The 15,807-nt window shown below is 58.5% G+C and overlaps 1 protein-coding gene across 1 annotated transcript in view; it reads left to right on the plus strand.

Annotated features, from left to right (window-relative positions):
• CMIP (c-Maf inducing protein) overlaps positions 1–10,534 on the plus strand; it is a gene marked incomplete at its 5' end in the record, with an annotated part of 233,678 nt that extends 223,144 nt beyond the window's left edge. The window contains 8 exons of the mRNA XM_082676384.1: positions 16–123; positions 2,734–2,850; positions 4,453–4,593; positions 5,405–5,452; positions 6,502–6,648; positions 7,484–7,589; positions 8,654–8,724; positions 10,342–10,534. Of these exons, the coding sequence (XP_082532510.1) occupies positions 16–123; positions 2,734–2,850; positions 4,453–4,593; positions 5,405–5,452; positions 6,502–6,648; positions 7,484–7,589; positions 8,654–8,724; positions 10,342–10,395 (792 nt within the window). The 3' untranslated portion in view covers positions 10,396–10,534. The remainder of the gene's footprint in view (positions 1–15; positions 124–2,733; positions 2,851–4,452; positions 4,594–5,404; positions 5,453–6,501; positions 6,649–7,483; positions 7,590–8,653; positions 8,725–10,341) is intronic.
• Between the last annotated feature and the right edge of the window lie 5,273 nt (positions 10,535–15,807).

Below are 15,807 nucleotides of genomic sequence, written 5' to 3' on the forward strand. Positions count from 1 at the left end.
CTCCCCCTGCGGCAGGTCCACTCGTGCCTGCTGAGCGTGCGAGCCGGCAAGGACGGCTGGTTTCAGCTCTACAGCCCCGGAGGGGTGGCCTGCGACGACGACGGGGAGCTGTTCGCCAGTATGGTACGTGAGGGGCAGGGGTGGGAGTGGCCGGAGCCCCGGGCGGGCACATTGGCTTCCCCTCCCCTGACCAGTGAGAGAGCCGCCCCGCGCCCGCTGGGGCCAGCCCTGGAATTTCCAGGCTGAAAGGATGCCGGTGATGAAGATGGTGATGGTGACGCCGGCCACAGGTGTCACTTCCTCATCTCTTACCTGAGCAGGCCCCGAGCCAGAGGCTCCCCCAGCAGCGTGAGGAGGGACACTTCCTATTACCCCATCTTCCAGACGTTACAGGTGTTAACTGCCCAAGCTCATCGGGTTCACTGCAGCGCGTTGCTTTGTTCAAGGGTCTGAGCGCGTAATGGGCACAGGTATCCTAGAAGGCGCTGCAGATCCATCCGCCAGCTCGTCTGATCCTTGCCCCGTATCGCCAAGGTCAGGATGACCGGCCCACCTTGGAGATGAGGCATCTGAGATCCCCAGACCAATAACCGCATCCTTGGTGACTCCTGACACTTTCCTTGTGCACTGTGACCGACACCTCACATGCACGATCTTTCTTCATCTTCACGGCAGCCCCATCTCTTAACTACCTCTGTGTGGAAACGAGCACAGAGAGGTGCAGTGGCTTGCCCGAGGTCACACAGGCCTCCGGCCTCCAAGTTCCTCCCTCGGCCAGGCCCACGCTGTCCAGAGCCGGCCCTTCTTCCAGTAGCAAAGAGTGTCCATCTTGTGAAAGGAGGCACAGATGCCCCTTCCCCAGGGCAGATGCTCCTCTAGGCGGCCGGCAACCTCACCTAGCCCGCTTGCTGACGAAACCAGCTCCGTTCCACAGTCACTCATGCTCCAGAGCTTGAGGAAGGCGCAAGCCTAGGCCAGCCGTGGCTAAGGTTGCAGCCCTGCTACACGCTAGCCTGATGACCTCGGATCAGTAACTTGCCTCTCGGGGCTTCGGTTTCCTCGTCTGTGAAACGGGGAGCGTAGTCCTGGCGTCTCGGGGTTACCATGGTGATTGCCTGCGATAATATATGCGAGGCACCGGGCCAGGGCCTAGCGCACAGTGAGTGCGCAGAAGTGACGGGTGTGGCTATTCTCATCCCTACTGGGCAGCCGGTTCAGTGGGGTGAGCAGCTCATAGTGCTCTCCGCAGTGAACTTGGCAGTGTTTGCGCGGTGACGACAGACCCCAGCACTGCCTCTGGATCCTCTCTGGAAAGGGGCTTATTTTTAGGTTCCTTTCCTTACGCACTTGCTCTCCACTCCTCGCCTGCTGCCTGACGTGTCCCCTTTGAGTGCCCTGTGTGTCCTGAAAATGCTGGCCTTGCCTGCCTGCACCACCTCTCACAGGCTTCTCTGCTCTGATGTCACAGCTTCACCATGGCAACGCCCCGTGGTCCCCCCCGCCCCTTGGTGCGGGGACTGTGAGAGAGAGAAGTCAGGGAGCTGGCAGCTCCCCAGCCTGAGAGATTGCATTTGTATGCCAGAGTTGTTGGTGATGGAGCAGAAAAGAATATACGTGGGGAAGGAAGCAGGCAGCCCCTGGATGGTGATGCGTCGTTTCCATGGAGACACATGGCACGGATGAGGTCCCCTTGATTAGGCTGCCGTTTCCAACCGCAGAAGGGCATTTGCTCTAACGTGAAGTCAGGGGGAGAGGACACCAGGTGTGTGGGCCTCCCAGCTGTTGGTTGGGGACCCTTGCCCTTGGGCACCCATCTCCAGATGCACCAGAAAGAAACACACTTTTCTTAATGGCCGCCCTGCGGCTAACCCAAGATGGAGCAGAATTTGCCAGTTCTTGGGCTTCTGGGGCAGGCGATCACTCAGAATACCTTTGGGACTCACAGGGGGCTTGGGAAGGGGAGACGGGGCTTCGTACTCTTCCCTACCCTGCGTGTGAGGGGTGGGCCTGTGCACCCTAAGCAGGGGCTGCCGAGACGTTTCCGCCAGCTTTGACAGTGCCAAGACCCAGAGGGCCAGGTGTCAGCAGAGTCCCGAGGGGGACGGGAGAGGGGGCTTTTGTGTGTGTGTACGGAGCGGAGGTAAAACATATATAACATAAATCTTACCACCTTAACCATTTTTTTAATATTTTTATCGAAGTGTAGTTGATTTACAATGTTGTGTTCATTTCTGCCCACCGTTTTTAAGTGTACATTTCTGTAGCTACACGTGCACCGACAGTGTTCTGCAGTCACCACCACCATCCATCTCCAAACCTTCATCTTCCCAAACTGAAACTGTCCCCGCTATAAACACCAACTCCCCACGCCCTCCCCCAGCCCCGACACCCCACCCCACCCCCGCTTCTCCTTTCTGTCTCTGTAGTCTGACCCTAGGTCCCTCCCATGAGTGGGACCCTACCGGATATGTCCTTCTGTGAGTGGCTTACTTCACGCAGCACAGTGTCCTCGAGGTTCATCCACATGGGAGCCGGTGTCGGGGGGGGGGGGGGTCCTTTGAATCCCCCGGGGAGAGTCTGGTGATCGTTGCAGATGCAGTGTCCAGACTGGGTGTGGGGCGTGTCTGATCCGTGTCTTCTGGTCTCACGATCCTTGTAGCGCGTAGAAGGCAGGCACCGCGGGCCACAGCCCACGCGGTCACTGCCCTTCATCTGGACCATCTCTCCTCACAGGTGCACATCCTCATGGGCTCCTGTTACAAGACCAAAAAATTCCTGCTCTCCCTGGCAGAAAACAAGCTGGGACCCTGCATGCTCCTGGCGCTGAGGGGGAACCAGACCATGGTGGAGGTAAGGAGCTGGCCCGAGTCCCTGGTAAGGTTGCCAACTCTCCCAGGACTTCATCCTTGTTGATGGAGCACCTTCTAGGAGCTTCTAGGAGCCCCGAGTTATTACAAGAGCTGGGGACACGGCAGCGGATGAGGCAGGCACAGCCCCAGCCCTCCTGAGCTTAGCGGGAGTGGGAGACCTTCATCAAACCGTCTGCTAATTTCATTTTAATTTCACTTTTTGATCCACGTGGGTCCAAGGGATCGATTGGGCAGGTTTCTGTTCCCTTTGTCTGTTGCTGCAGAACAGACCACCCCCAAATGGGGGCTTCAAACAATAATGCTCATTTATTTGCTCCTGGGTCTTGGGATGACTGGGCTCAGCTGACCACTTCTCACTCTGAGTGTCTCATGGGGTCGCAGTCAGATGGGGGTGGGCTAGGTCCTCCCAAGGCTGCTTCCCTCACGTGTCTGGCACTGGCCTGAGGGGACTCGACCAGCGGAGGCTGGAGCAGCTGGGGCTGCCAGGCCGCCATCCACACAGCAGCCTTGGTCGTAGCCGTCCCACTCACCGAGGAGCACACACCAGCCCCGGGCACTCATGTCACCTCTGTCTCCCCCAAAGTCCCCAGAAGCCTGGGGCTTCCACAGCCACTGTCCAAAGAGACCTGGCAGAAGCTAGATCTCTTTTCCTGACTCAACCTCAGAAGTCAGGCAGCATCACTTCTGCCACTTTCTGGCCATGAGAAGTCGGTCCCCGGGACTTCCCTGGTGGTCCAGTGGTTAAGACTCCACGCTCCCAATGCAGGGGGCATGGGTTCAATCCCTGGTCAGGGAACTAGATCCCACACGCATGCCGCAACTAAAGATTAGCATGCCACAACTAAGACCCAGTGCAGTCAAATAAATAAATAAATAATTTTTAAAAAAAAAAAAAGAAATGAGGGCTTCCCTGGTGGCGCAGTGGTTGGGAGTCCGCCTGCCGATGCAGGGGATGCGGGTTTGTGCCCCGGTCTGGCAGGATCCCACATGCCGCAGAGCGGCTGGGCCCGTGGGCCATGGCCACTGAGCCTGCGCGTCCGGAGCCTGTGCTTCGCAACAGGAGAGGCCACAGCAGTGGGAGGCCCGCGTGCCGGAAAAAAAAAAAAAAAAAAATAGAAGTGAGTCACCGAGGCCAGGCCCATAGTCAAGGGGATGGGAATTAGACTTCACCTCTCAGCAGGGAGAGCATCAAAGAGTTTGACTCCCACAGCTTTCCGTGGAAAAGCAAGGGATAGAAAGAGGTGTCCTGTCTTTCGGGCTCTACCAGGCCATAGGGGCCCGGCGTGCATGGTGCCCACAAGCGTTAACCAGGAGCTCCCACGCGCTGAGTGTGTGTGCACTAATGTTCCCGTTACACAGAGGGGACACGGGGGCAGGCGATCCCCCCAGCATCACACAGCCGGAAGTGCAGAGAGCGGGGAGAGAACAAGACCTGGGAACGCACGGGTGTGCCGAGCTTGGCCGCCTCCCGAGGCGTGAGGGGCTCTTGGGACAGGCTGAGGGTTCAGGCCTCCGCGCCTCCGAGGACCAGCCCCTCCCAGAGCCTCGGGCTGGCGGTAACTCGCCTCCCGGCTCGTGGCAGATCCTGTGCTTGATGCTGGAATACAACATCATCGACAACAACGACACGCAGCTGCAGATCATCTCGACCCTGGAGAGCACGGGCGTGGGGAAGCGCATGTATGAGCAGCTGTGCGACCGGCAGCGGGAGCTGAAGGAGCTGGTGAGTCCACGCCCGGCTGCCCGGCCCGGCTCCGGGGCTCCCCTGCCCAGCAGCGAGAGCGTGGCTGCAGTGAGCAGGGCAGAGCCCAGGGTCCATGGCACCTGTGCCGGCCTCCACCTCACTGACTCCTCCTCCAGACCCAGAGAGGTCGAGATTGCCACCCGCCACTTTCCAGATGATCAGAGAGGCTGAGTCTGTGGCCCAAGGTCAAACAGCCCATATGGGCCCGCTCACAGCCACATCCTGTGTCACCCTCCGAGCCAAGCCTGGCAGTGGCTGTCTGTGCCCCTCCTCCCTCCCTCCCTCCCTCCCTCGCCCACTTCCCTCAGGCCCTTCATTTCAGGGCACGGGGCTCGATTTCCAAACGCCAGCACCCGTACCTCCTGGCCAAAGGGCTTTCTCTGTCCACGGGCACAGCAGGACAGGAGGGGTGGAAAATTCACACCCCGTGGTCTCCTGGAGCAGCTCTCAACCAGTGACTGACAGGAGAGGTGGGGTCTCCCTGTGAGATGTGACTTCGCCACCATTTCCCCGAGGCCCAGGGGTAGCTGGGGTGATCACAGCCTCTTCCTTTAGGGGCCTTGTGGTCTCAGTTCCCCGCTCCCCTGCTGGGGTTTCTTGGGGTCGCCTCTCTGATACACCACCTGCCCTCAGACCTGGCCTCGGGGTCTGCCCCTGAGACAAAGACCACCATGTTGCCCGCCACTACCAAGGAATACAAACAGTGCCATGAGAGGTGTTACTGGAGGTGCGGGTACCAGGTGAGGGCTCAGGGAAAAGTGGGTCGTAACCAGTCTGACTTCTGTTGCAGCAAAGGAAAGGCGGGCCCACCAGGCTAACACTGCCCTCCAAGTCCACAGTGAGTCGGTTTCATTCTCCTGCAGGGCTGGGAGGGAAGAAGCGGGTTATCCTCCCCGGTGGGGAACAGCAGACAGTGTCTGCTGGAGGTGATGGGAGGAGGTGAACAGGGACCCTATGGTACTTCCCTCCCCAGGAGGGAACTGGGTTGCAGGAAACCAAACACTATGATAAAGATTACTGTTGATATTAATGTTACTATGTTACCAGTTACTCACAATGATGACGATAACAGCTCATATACATTGAGGATTCACGTACCACATAAATTGTGCTCATAGTTCATTTTATCTTGTGACAAGAAGCCTATCAGGCTGGTGCCTCCTTCCCCATTTTACAAGGTCTTCAGGGATCTTAGTTCCTTCTATCCTGCTGCCCCACTGTCCTTGGCACATAGCTTCCACCTCATAGTCCAAACTGGCTGCTCAAGCTCCAGCCATCTTATCTCCATTCAAGCCAGGAGGAAGGAGGAAGAGGCAAAGAGGAACACGCCCCTTCCCTTTAAAGACCTTCCTGGAAGTTCTGCGGGACACATCTGCTTGTATACCGTTGTCCAGGTTTAGCACGTGGCCCCACCTAGCTGGGAGATTAGCCTTAATCCAGGGCAGCCAGTTGGCAGCTAAAACTCAAGGATTCTATCACAAAGATGGAAGGGACCCTCAATGACCTCAGAATCTAGTGCTCACATACTCCCTGAAAGGGCCTCAGTGTTTGCAGGTGGGAAATGGGCGCAAGCTGCCGCCTGGGAAAGTGAGACGGTCAGACACACATGCACACGCCTGTGGGAGGGACGTGGCCTCGGAACACCCCACTGGTGACTCAGGCTGTGGGTCACAGCTCCGAAGGCTTTCTCCAGCTAGGCAGCTGCCACCACGGAGACGTGGAGGCAGCCGCGCCCTCCCTGACACCCCGTTTTGTCCCAACCCACTGGACCATGCTCTCCTCCCCGCCACAGCTTTCTGTGGGGCTGGGGAGGGGAGGCTTAGGGCCTCGGGGAGCTGCTGGCAGCCCCAGGCCTCCTGAGACCCCGCCTGCCCGTCCCGTCTGCAGGATGCTGACTTGGCTCGTTTGCTGAGCTCTGGCTCCTTTGGAAACCTGGAGAACCTCAGTTTGGCCTTCACCAACGTAACCAGTGCCTGCGCTGAGCACCTCATCAAACTGCCTTCTCTCAAGCAGCTGAACCTGTGGTCCACTCAGGTACATGTGGCCTGCCCTGCCCCTGCCCCCTGCGCCCCCTCCGTGCCCACCGTGCACCCCTGCCCCAGGCCTGCCCTGCACTCTCCTCCATGGCTGGCTTTCTGCCCAGAACCCACGGGGCCAGTCGCTTCATCACCACGCCCCCTCCACGGCACAGCGCCCACGTCCCCCAGAGGGTCCCAGGCCAGAGAAGGTTTAGCCCCTTGTGAAGCCCAGTGGCCCGTTGGAGTCGCCAAGGCCCAGAGCAGGGACATGCCCGGCACAGCTGACACGTGACACAGGTCTCACACCCCTGCCCAGGGGGTGTGCAAGCGGCTGGTGGGCCTCCTCCTTGTAATGACCACAGCACACGGTGCCCGCTGCCCGTGCTTAGTACCGACTGGGCTGTTAAACACATACCAGCACGTGTGGCCTCCACTCCACTGTGAGGTGCAGGCCCTGCCGACACCTTCATCTCGCAGAAGAGACCCCGGGCGTTCCCAGCTGCCCTGCTGTCCCACTGGCCCGCCCGGGGAAGGGCCACCTCGGCTCCCGCTAGTAGCCACGAGTCACTGAGTTCAAAGCCACCCTTGACAGACGGCAACACCGACTCCGGGGGGGGCCCTTGTCTGGTCCACGGCACTGGCAGAAGCTGGATTTGAACCGGGTCAGGGCACTGGAGTCTCTGGAGAGAAGCGAGAGCGGCCCAGGCCCTGAGGCGTGGAGGCCACGGGCCTCAGGCCTGGGCTTTGTCCTGTCTCCTTGCTCCGCCGCTGCCCCCGCCTCGGGGTCGTCGCCCCGGGTGCCCGGGGAGGCCAGCGTCAGTGTCCACGCTGAGCAGGTCTCTGCCCCACAGTTTGGAGACGCCGGCCTGCGGCTCCTGTCGGAACACCTCACGATGCTGCAGGTGCTGAACCTGTGCGAGACGCCCGTCACCGACGCCGGCCTGCTGGCCCTCAGCTGTGAGTCCCTCCATCCATCCCTTCATCCCTTCCTCCATTCACGCACCGTGCTGTGTGCTCCCGGAGCACCTCCCCCATGCCAGGCAGAAGTATCGCTGCCCTCGTGGAGCTGATGCTCTAGAGGAAAAAGGAAGAATGAGTGAGGCCCAGCCTGTGCCCTCCCGACGCTGTCCCAGCCCCTGAGGGCGATCATGCTCCCCTGACCCGCCACAGCAGCTGCAGCCCCAGCCACAGCCTTCACCCGGGAGTTGGTTAGAAATGCAAATTCTCGGGCCCTGCCCCAGACCTGCTGACTCAGAAACTGCACTGTAACAAAGTGCCGGGCGATTCTCAACGCACACTAAAGTTTGAGAAGCACCGCCCTAGTAGAAGGAGCCACAAAATACTCGAGGCACCTAGAACTGTCGACTTCTGTACCCTGACCCCAATCTCCTAAACTCAAATATTGGGTGATGTTGAGCCTGGGAATCTGCATTTCCCATTTCCAGGTCCATTGGTTTAGATGAGAGGCCCTGGGCCTCAGCTGGGAGGAATCCAGGAAGGCTTCCCAGGGAGGTGACTGGATCTGGAGGTGAAAGACACATACGTAGGAATTGACCGAGGGGGAGGCATGCTGGGCAGTGGGCATGACTCCTGCAAGGTTGTCGGCACGTTCTGGGTGGCTTGGGAGTGGCTGGGGGCAGGTGATGGGGTAACGGAGGGCAGAGAGGATGAGGTTTAGAGTCACAGCGGGGTCCACTGTCTGCAGTGCGGCAGGCAAGTTCTGGGGACATTTGGGGTACAGGCAGTGGAGGGACATGACAGAGGGGGACCAGAAGGGAAAGAGGCTCAGAGGGCAGGGGGAGAACGTGGGCCCAAATCAGATCAGCTCCTGCCTGAAACAGACCTTCTGTACGTAGTGGTCCCGGGCTGTGCCTCTGAAACCCCACCTCCCCGACCCCGTCTCCGAACCAGAGGCCTCAGCAACTCAGTCCGCCCCCAGCTTTTCCATCCTGTACCTGCAACTGCCCCTTGTGGGGTCCCACTGACCTAATGACTGTGTCTGTCTGTCTGTCCCTGGACAGCCATGAAGAGTCTCTGCAGCTTAAACATGAACAGCACCAAGCTGTCGGCGGACACCTACGAAGACCTGAAGGTAATCCTTTTCTTCCCTCCTTCCTTCCTTCCTTCCTTTGCAAGTGCAAAGGTCCTGAGGCAGAAAGGGTTGGTACGAACCGACTTTGTAGCCAGCGTGACTAGAAAGTGAGAGAAGAGACTGGAGCCAGACCGGATAAGGCCTCGCAGGCCACGGAAGGACTCTGGATCTCATCCAGGTTCAGGAGGCTTTCAGAGGCTCTAAGCAGGGTAGTGAGTTCTGCTTTTACAAGCTCGTTCTGGTTGTTACGTGGAAAGCAGGATTTTTGAGGGCGAGTACAAGCAAGGGGTAGCAGCATGGAGAAGGTTTGCAGAGCTGGTGCAGTCACACAGGTGAGACCCAGGACCCGCAGGCTGGGCTAGGTTGGCAACTTAAAATCAAGGAAAGGGGATCTGGGTGGTGGAAGGTGGGCACATTTTGTCTGTAAAAACGCATGTCTCGTCAGGGCTGGAGGGGCTGGGCCTTCAGCAGGCTCCTGCCGCCCCCTCATCCCGGGCCCAGAGGAGTGGGCTCAGGCGCAGAGCCCTGGGAAGGAAGGGCCGGGCCAGGAGCGCGCCAGATCCTGGGCGCCCTGGAAGCCCACCTCCAGCAGGGCCTCCCCCCCTCAGCTTCCCCTCCAGCTCAGCCAGGGCCCATTCACTGGCCAAGCCTCCAGACGCCTTCTGTGTGGCAGGCTTGCACTGGGGACAGGGACGCCGAGGTGCGGTGGGCTCACCCCTGCCCAGGAGGGAGCTCAGTCCCGGCAGACAGACACGTGCAGCAGACTGCAGCAGGACGGGGCTCAGGGGCCAGCAGGGAGGGGACCGCCAGCTCCGTTCATTGGGGCGGGAGAGCCTGCACAGAAAGGAGTGGTTAAAGTGAGTCTGCCGGGCAGGCCAGTGCCCAGGAAGCTGGGGAGGCGGGAAGCAAAGGCAGGAGACCAGTTAGCAGCCTCTCTGTACAGCAAAGGCTTGTAAGAAAAAGTCAACCGTTCGTAAAAGAAGGCAGAGCACAAGCGCGTCTGGGTGGCAGCGATGGGGGGCAGGAAGCCGCTCTGAGGAGTAGCAGGTGGGATCCTGGAGTCCGGCCACAGATCCACGTGGGGGAGCCTGAGTGGGAAGGATCTCCACCCACCCGCCAGGAACCGGCAGCTTACGGATCCCTCTCCATTCTCCCCGCCGGACTCCTGACAGCCCTGAGGGCACAGGCACTGTCTCGGACCGCAGGCTCTGGGTTTGCCCTGCCTCGCCCCGTCCCATGAGCCAGGGACTGGACTCGGATTCCCTCCACAGATGAGGAAGCCGGCTCCCGGAGGCCAGGGCTCTACCCAAGGGCAGGTGGCCTGCAAGTGACAGTGGTGGGGGGCGCACATCCTGGGTTTCCTGCCCCCAGAGCCAGTGACCCGAAGCCTCTGTGGGGTGGGAATGTGGGCTCCCCAGCAGCTATCGCCTGCTTTCTGTGGAGCCCCGTGCCGCCTACTTGGTTCTCCCGGAAGTTCCCCAGCTCTGGGCTCGGGAGCCCCCGATGGTGACAAAGTGGGGAGGGCATTGTGGGAATGCCAGCCGCCGGGCGGGGGCGGGATGGAGCTCTGCGCCACCAGGTTCTGGAAGGGACTGGATCCTTCTTGCTCCCCCCCAGGCCAAGCTTCCCAACCTGAAGGAGGTGGACGTCCGCTACACGGAAGCCTGGTGAAGCTCCCACTCGGCAGGAAGGAGTTTGCAACTGCGACACGCAACTCTTGACTAATAGCTGTAGAGCAGCGGGTCTCGGGGTCCCACCCCGCGTCCTGGCTGTGAGATAGACGGGGGAGTCTTTCTGGGGGCGGAGGGCGGAGGGGGGAGGGGGTGGGGAGGGGGTCCGTAAGCACGCCCAGCCCCCACCTAATTCTTTTAGCTTCATAATCGGAAACATTGACCTGATCTAAAACGAACTTTGTAGCAACCAGAGGAGCGGCAGCGGGTCGGGGAGAGGGTGGGGATGGGGGCGCTTGGGGAGGGGGGACCCTTTGTGGATTTTCTTTGCCTCTGTGTTCAATGCCATGTGGGAAGAGTCAACTCTGATGCCATCGTCTCGCAACCCCGACGGGCCTGGAGGCCAAGGAAGGATGCTTTCTCCCTCCGAGGCCCTGCGGAGAACTCGCCCCGCCATCGCCATCGCCATCGGACAAGACCCGGTCACGTGGTCACGTCATCACACCCACACCCGTCCTGTGTCCTCGCCATTGCTATGCAAAGTGATTCTTGTTGTACATAAGATTTAAATAATGCGCCTATTTAAGAAACGTTGACAAATTGCAGGTCTGGGACCTGCTTCTTATTTATGAAGTCTTTGACCCGCCCGCCCGCCTGCCCGCCGGCCGCCCCTGGCGTGTAGTACTGTACAAACCAGTCAGCTGTCAGGGTAGTGGTAGTATTCTTGTTATTTTTTTAAAGGAAACAAACAGACGGAAAAAAAAAAAAAAAAGAACCTCCTTGGAAAATTAATTGCTTTTTCGTAATGGATTCTCTATGCTAACGCTCTCATGTCGGTCCGTCCGTCCATCCCTCTGCCCGCCACGCCACCGTGTGTTTCGATCCCAGACGTCTCCAGTTTCCTCACAGGGTGGAGGTCAGCTGGGGGAGGAGAAGTGGGGTCCCCACATTGTCGTCTTGCTCCTCTATGGCCCCAGCTTTCTCTCGGCCCCCTTTTACACATTTGGAGGGGGAGGGTGCTAACCTGTCCTCCCATCCGTCCCCGCAGGAGAGCTGCCCCGCCCCCTCCCCCGGAGCTCTCCCATCTGCGGTGGCCTCTGCTGCCCCCATCCCCGCTGAGGCTCTGCGACCTGTGGCCTCCCCGCCGTCCTGTGCCTCCCGCGGTCCCCTCATGCATGCCCGCCTCTCTGCATGGTCTCTTGGGAGAAGAGAGACGTCGCCTCCACCAGCCTGACTGCCCACCCCGCCCACGAATGTGACCACTGCAGCGCAGACGCCCCTTCTGCCCCCTCCGTCCCCACACCTGCCCCAAAGACACACCAACCTCTGTTTCTTTTATAAACAAGCCCTCACTGTACAAAACAGCCCTCATGGTTTACTTGGGGTCCCCTCTCCCCCAAGCCCCTTCTTCTGTTGGTTTAGCACAAACACAGCCCCCCTTCAGCACCTCCAGACCTAACCCCCAGTCAATGTAATTGTTTTATATATATTTAATCTTATTCAATGGAAACCATGCTTTTGTCGTTTTATACTTTGCTAGGTAGACTTTATTACCCCCCGACTATGCCCTCATTTTTTTAAAAAAGGAAAAAAAAAGAAATTGGGTTTCAGTCTTAATTCATTTTCCGTGCCAGGTTTGATTTCGTGTGTGCGTGTGAGTGTGTTCCGTTTCGTGTTTTTTTTTGTTGTTGTTGTTTTCTGTTGTTTGGTTTTATTCGCTCCCCTTCGGTCCCATACTTTACAGCACTCTGGTGCAGGAAGAAGCAGAAGCAAAAAAAAAAAAATTTTAAAAGAAAAAAAAAAAAAAGAAGAGTCGAGACATGCCACCTTTTCCCTTCGCACTGTTGCTTTTCCTGATGGTTAATACTACTGTCACGTAGCTGTGTTCAGAGATGTGAAATACTTTCAGGCAAAAATAAACTGTAAGTGACTCATTGACATCTGGCCTCTCTGTGTGGCTTTGAAGGGGCCTCCCAGGGCGATGGGAAGGGACGAGACCTAGGCCGAGAGTCGGGGGCTCACGGCAGAGCCCGGACACCCTCTCCGAATGTCCAGGACTCCTCACCCTGGCGCGTTAGGGGGCAGATCTTCCTTTGTTGTGAGGCCGCCCTGGGCATCAAAGGATGTTGAGCGGGCCCCCGCCAGCCCTGACCCACTAGATGCCAGGAGTACCTCTCCACCACCCACTGCAGTTGTAACTGAAAATGTCTCCAGATGGGGCCTAGTGTCCCCGGGGGGGGGGAAGAGTCACCCCCAGGGTAGAACCCAGCCGTCCACCTAGACTGCTGTGCGGTAGGGTGTCACGGAAGCTCTAGTCCAGTGAGAGTCTCCAGAAAACGCGGGTTCTGATCCCCAGGGTCTGGGTGGGCACCGAAGACCCTGCATTTCTGAGAAGCTCTGGCTGACGTGGATGCCTCTGGTCTGTGGCGGGCTCCCTGAGGTCCAGCGCCTAGACGCATCCAGCCAGCTGGCTCCTCCCCGAGATAAGAAGAAACGGAACTTTCACCTCCACCCTGCCCCACGGCCAGCCCACTGCTGCTGGGTTGCTGAGTCTCCTCCCTCTGCACCTCCATCCGCCCCCCCCCGCCCCGCCCTTTCAGCCAGGCCCCTCATCCCTCTCCCAAGGACAACTGGTGTAACCCCCTCACCGCCGCCTGATAACCCCACACCTTTTTCCCACCCCCGCTACCTCCCTGCCTCTCCGCACACCTCCCCCTCCCCTGGCCTCCTCACTCCCCGAGGCCTCTACATCCCTCAGGTGTGCGGCCTGTCAGCTGACCCACATGACGACCTCTGGCCACTCAGGGAAGCCAGGTGCCCTGCGTGAGAACAAGGAGGGCCCTGAACTTGCAGGGCTGGCGGGCGAGCTCCAGGAGCTCCGGTCCTCAGGCCAGATGGCCCTGGCTTCACGACAGCCAGCTGCGGGCCGAGACACGGGGCTGTGAGGCCCCGCAACCTGCCGTCTCTGATCCTTCCCACCCAGCAGAGGGCCTGGCTCAGCAGGCGCTCATCACTGCCAGATGGAAAAGGTAGGACCCTGCAGGCACCTGTCCTCAGCCCTCCTCCCCACCCTGTCACCTGGGCTCCTCCGGCTGAGCCTGGAGAATGCTGGCTACCTGGCAGAGAGGCAGGGATGCGGGAAGAGAGAATCAGGGCGTTTCCTCCCCCATGCTTTTCTTGCAGAATCGGCCTCCCTCTGTGAGCTCAGGTACCCCCCCGCCCCCCCTCTCCCCCGGCAGCCGCCCTCCACGATTCCAGCTCTGAGCACAACCCTCACCCCCCCCCCCCAGCCTTGGCCTGGAAGGACCTGCAGGCTGCCAGCTTCAGGTGCCTCACATTTCTTAGCCCCGCCCACCACATGCCTTGCCTCACGTCCCTTAACCCCGCCCACCCCACGTGCCTCACTTTCCTTAACCCCGCCCACCCTCTGGACCAGAAGGTCACCAGCTTGCCCTCCTCCTACAGAAACTGAGTTACACCGCGTCTTCCACTCACCCTGCCGACCTGCACGTGGTAAGAGCCCCCTGGTGTATGTTCCGGGACCTCAGCGTCCCTTGTCAATTACCTAGCCAGCACCGCCCCTCCAGAGCTAGCCCTTCCTCACTGACTTTACAGAACCCACCAGAGTGGGTCTTCTGTTTCAGGCCAGGACCCTACCTGTTCCTCCCGTAACACACGTGCAACTCCCCCCTCTCCCCCTCTTCCCCCCTCCCCCCCTCCCCCCACAGCTGATGGTGAGGGGCCCAGTGAGAACCCAGTGGAGCGCTAGGTCCTTGAGCTGGGGAGGGAAGTTCATCAGGAAATTTCAGGGTAGATCCTGAAATGGGGGCAGGGAGAAGCACTCCCAAGAGAGTGGCCACTGGGTTAGTGGGATCTGAGCTCTGTGGTCCGCAGGCCAGCCTGATGCAATTCTCCAGGTTGCCACACTCAAACAGTGCCTACTTTAGAATGAGCTATCCTCCCGTCACTTAGACTACAGTGTAAATGGTACTCCCTGGAGTTGTACCACGTGGGAACCTGGTTGTCATTTGTGTCTGACAGACTGCTAGAAGTTTCTCTAAAGGCCAGCCGGGAAAGGGATCAGAGAGCCTTAGAAAAGGGCCAGGCCTCATTCATTCACGCATTCAACTATTCCTTATTGAACACCTGTTTCTAGCAGGTGCTAGCACGTTCTAGAAAACATGCTAGAAGAAGCAGGAGACATGGCCCTCGCCGTCCAGGGCCCCAGTGACCTGGCACATGCTGGCAATCAGGCAGCCCTGATATTGTGTGACAGATGCCATGACAGGAAGCTATGGTGGGCATGGAGGGTGGCAGCTAACCCAGGCTTTGGAAGTCGGGGCGGGGGGCGGCGCTTCCTGGAGGAGGTGGTATTGTTGACAGTGAAGAATGAGGACGTTCGTCACATCATCAGAGAGGAAAGGGGGGTGTGCAAAGACGTGGCGACAGACCGGAGCGGGATCTGTGTTGGGACCTGCAGATGGAAAGCATGGTGGGCATGGGGGCGGGGCAGTGGCTGTTATCGTTGGAGTTGAATTGTGTCTCTTAAAAGAGAGATGTTGAAGTTCTTAGTACCTGAGAGTGTGGCCTTATTTGGAAATAAAGTCTTTACAGAGTATTCAAGTTAAAATGAGGTCATTAGAGTGGGCCCTAATCCAGTATGGCTGGTGTCCTTGTAAAAAGGGGAAATTTGGTCACAGAAGCAGACATGCACAGCAGGAAATTGATCTGAAGAGACAGGCACACAGGCAGAAGGCCATGTGAAGATGAGGGCAGAGACGAGAATGATGCCTCTTACACACCAAAGATGGCTAGTAAGCCACCAGAAGCCAGCAGAGAGGCCGGGAACAGACTCTCCCTCACAGCCCTCAGAAAAAACCAACCCTGCCAACACCTTGAATTTGGTTTTCTGGCCCCCAGAACTGTGAAAGAATACACTTCTGTTATTTTAAGCCCCCCAGTTTGTGGTGCTTTTTCACGGCGGCCCTAAAACACAGAGTGCATCCGTTTTCCAGGGCTGCCACAAAAAGTGCCACAAACCCGGTGGCTGAAAACACAGAAATGTATTCTGTTTCTGGAGACCAGAAGTCCCAAATCGAGATGTCGGCAGGGGGAATTCCCTGGTGGTCCAGTGGTTAGGACTTCACGCTTCCACTGCTCCCTCTGAAGACTGTAGAGGAGAAACATTTCCTTCTCCCTTCCGGCTTCTGGTGGCTACCGGCGTTCCTGACTGGCGGCTGCATCACTCCCATCTCTGCCTCTGTTTCATGTGGTTCCTCCTCTTCTCCAGCTCACACTTCCCTCTGCCTTTCTATTGTAAGGACATTTGACGTTGGATTTAGGGCCCACCTGGATGATCCAGGATGATCTCATGGCCAGGTCCTTAGCATGATTACGTGATCTACGAAGAAGA

The sequence above is a fragment of the Grampus griseus genome, assembly GCF_964374135.1.
Source record: "Grampus griseus genome assembly, chromosome: 19".
NCBI lineage: Eukaryota > Metazoa > Chordata > Mammalia > Artiodactyla > Delphinidae > Grampus > Grampus griseus.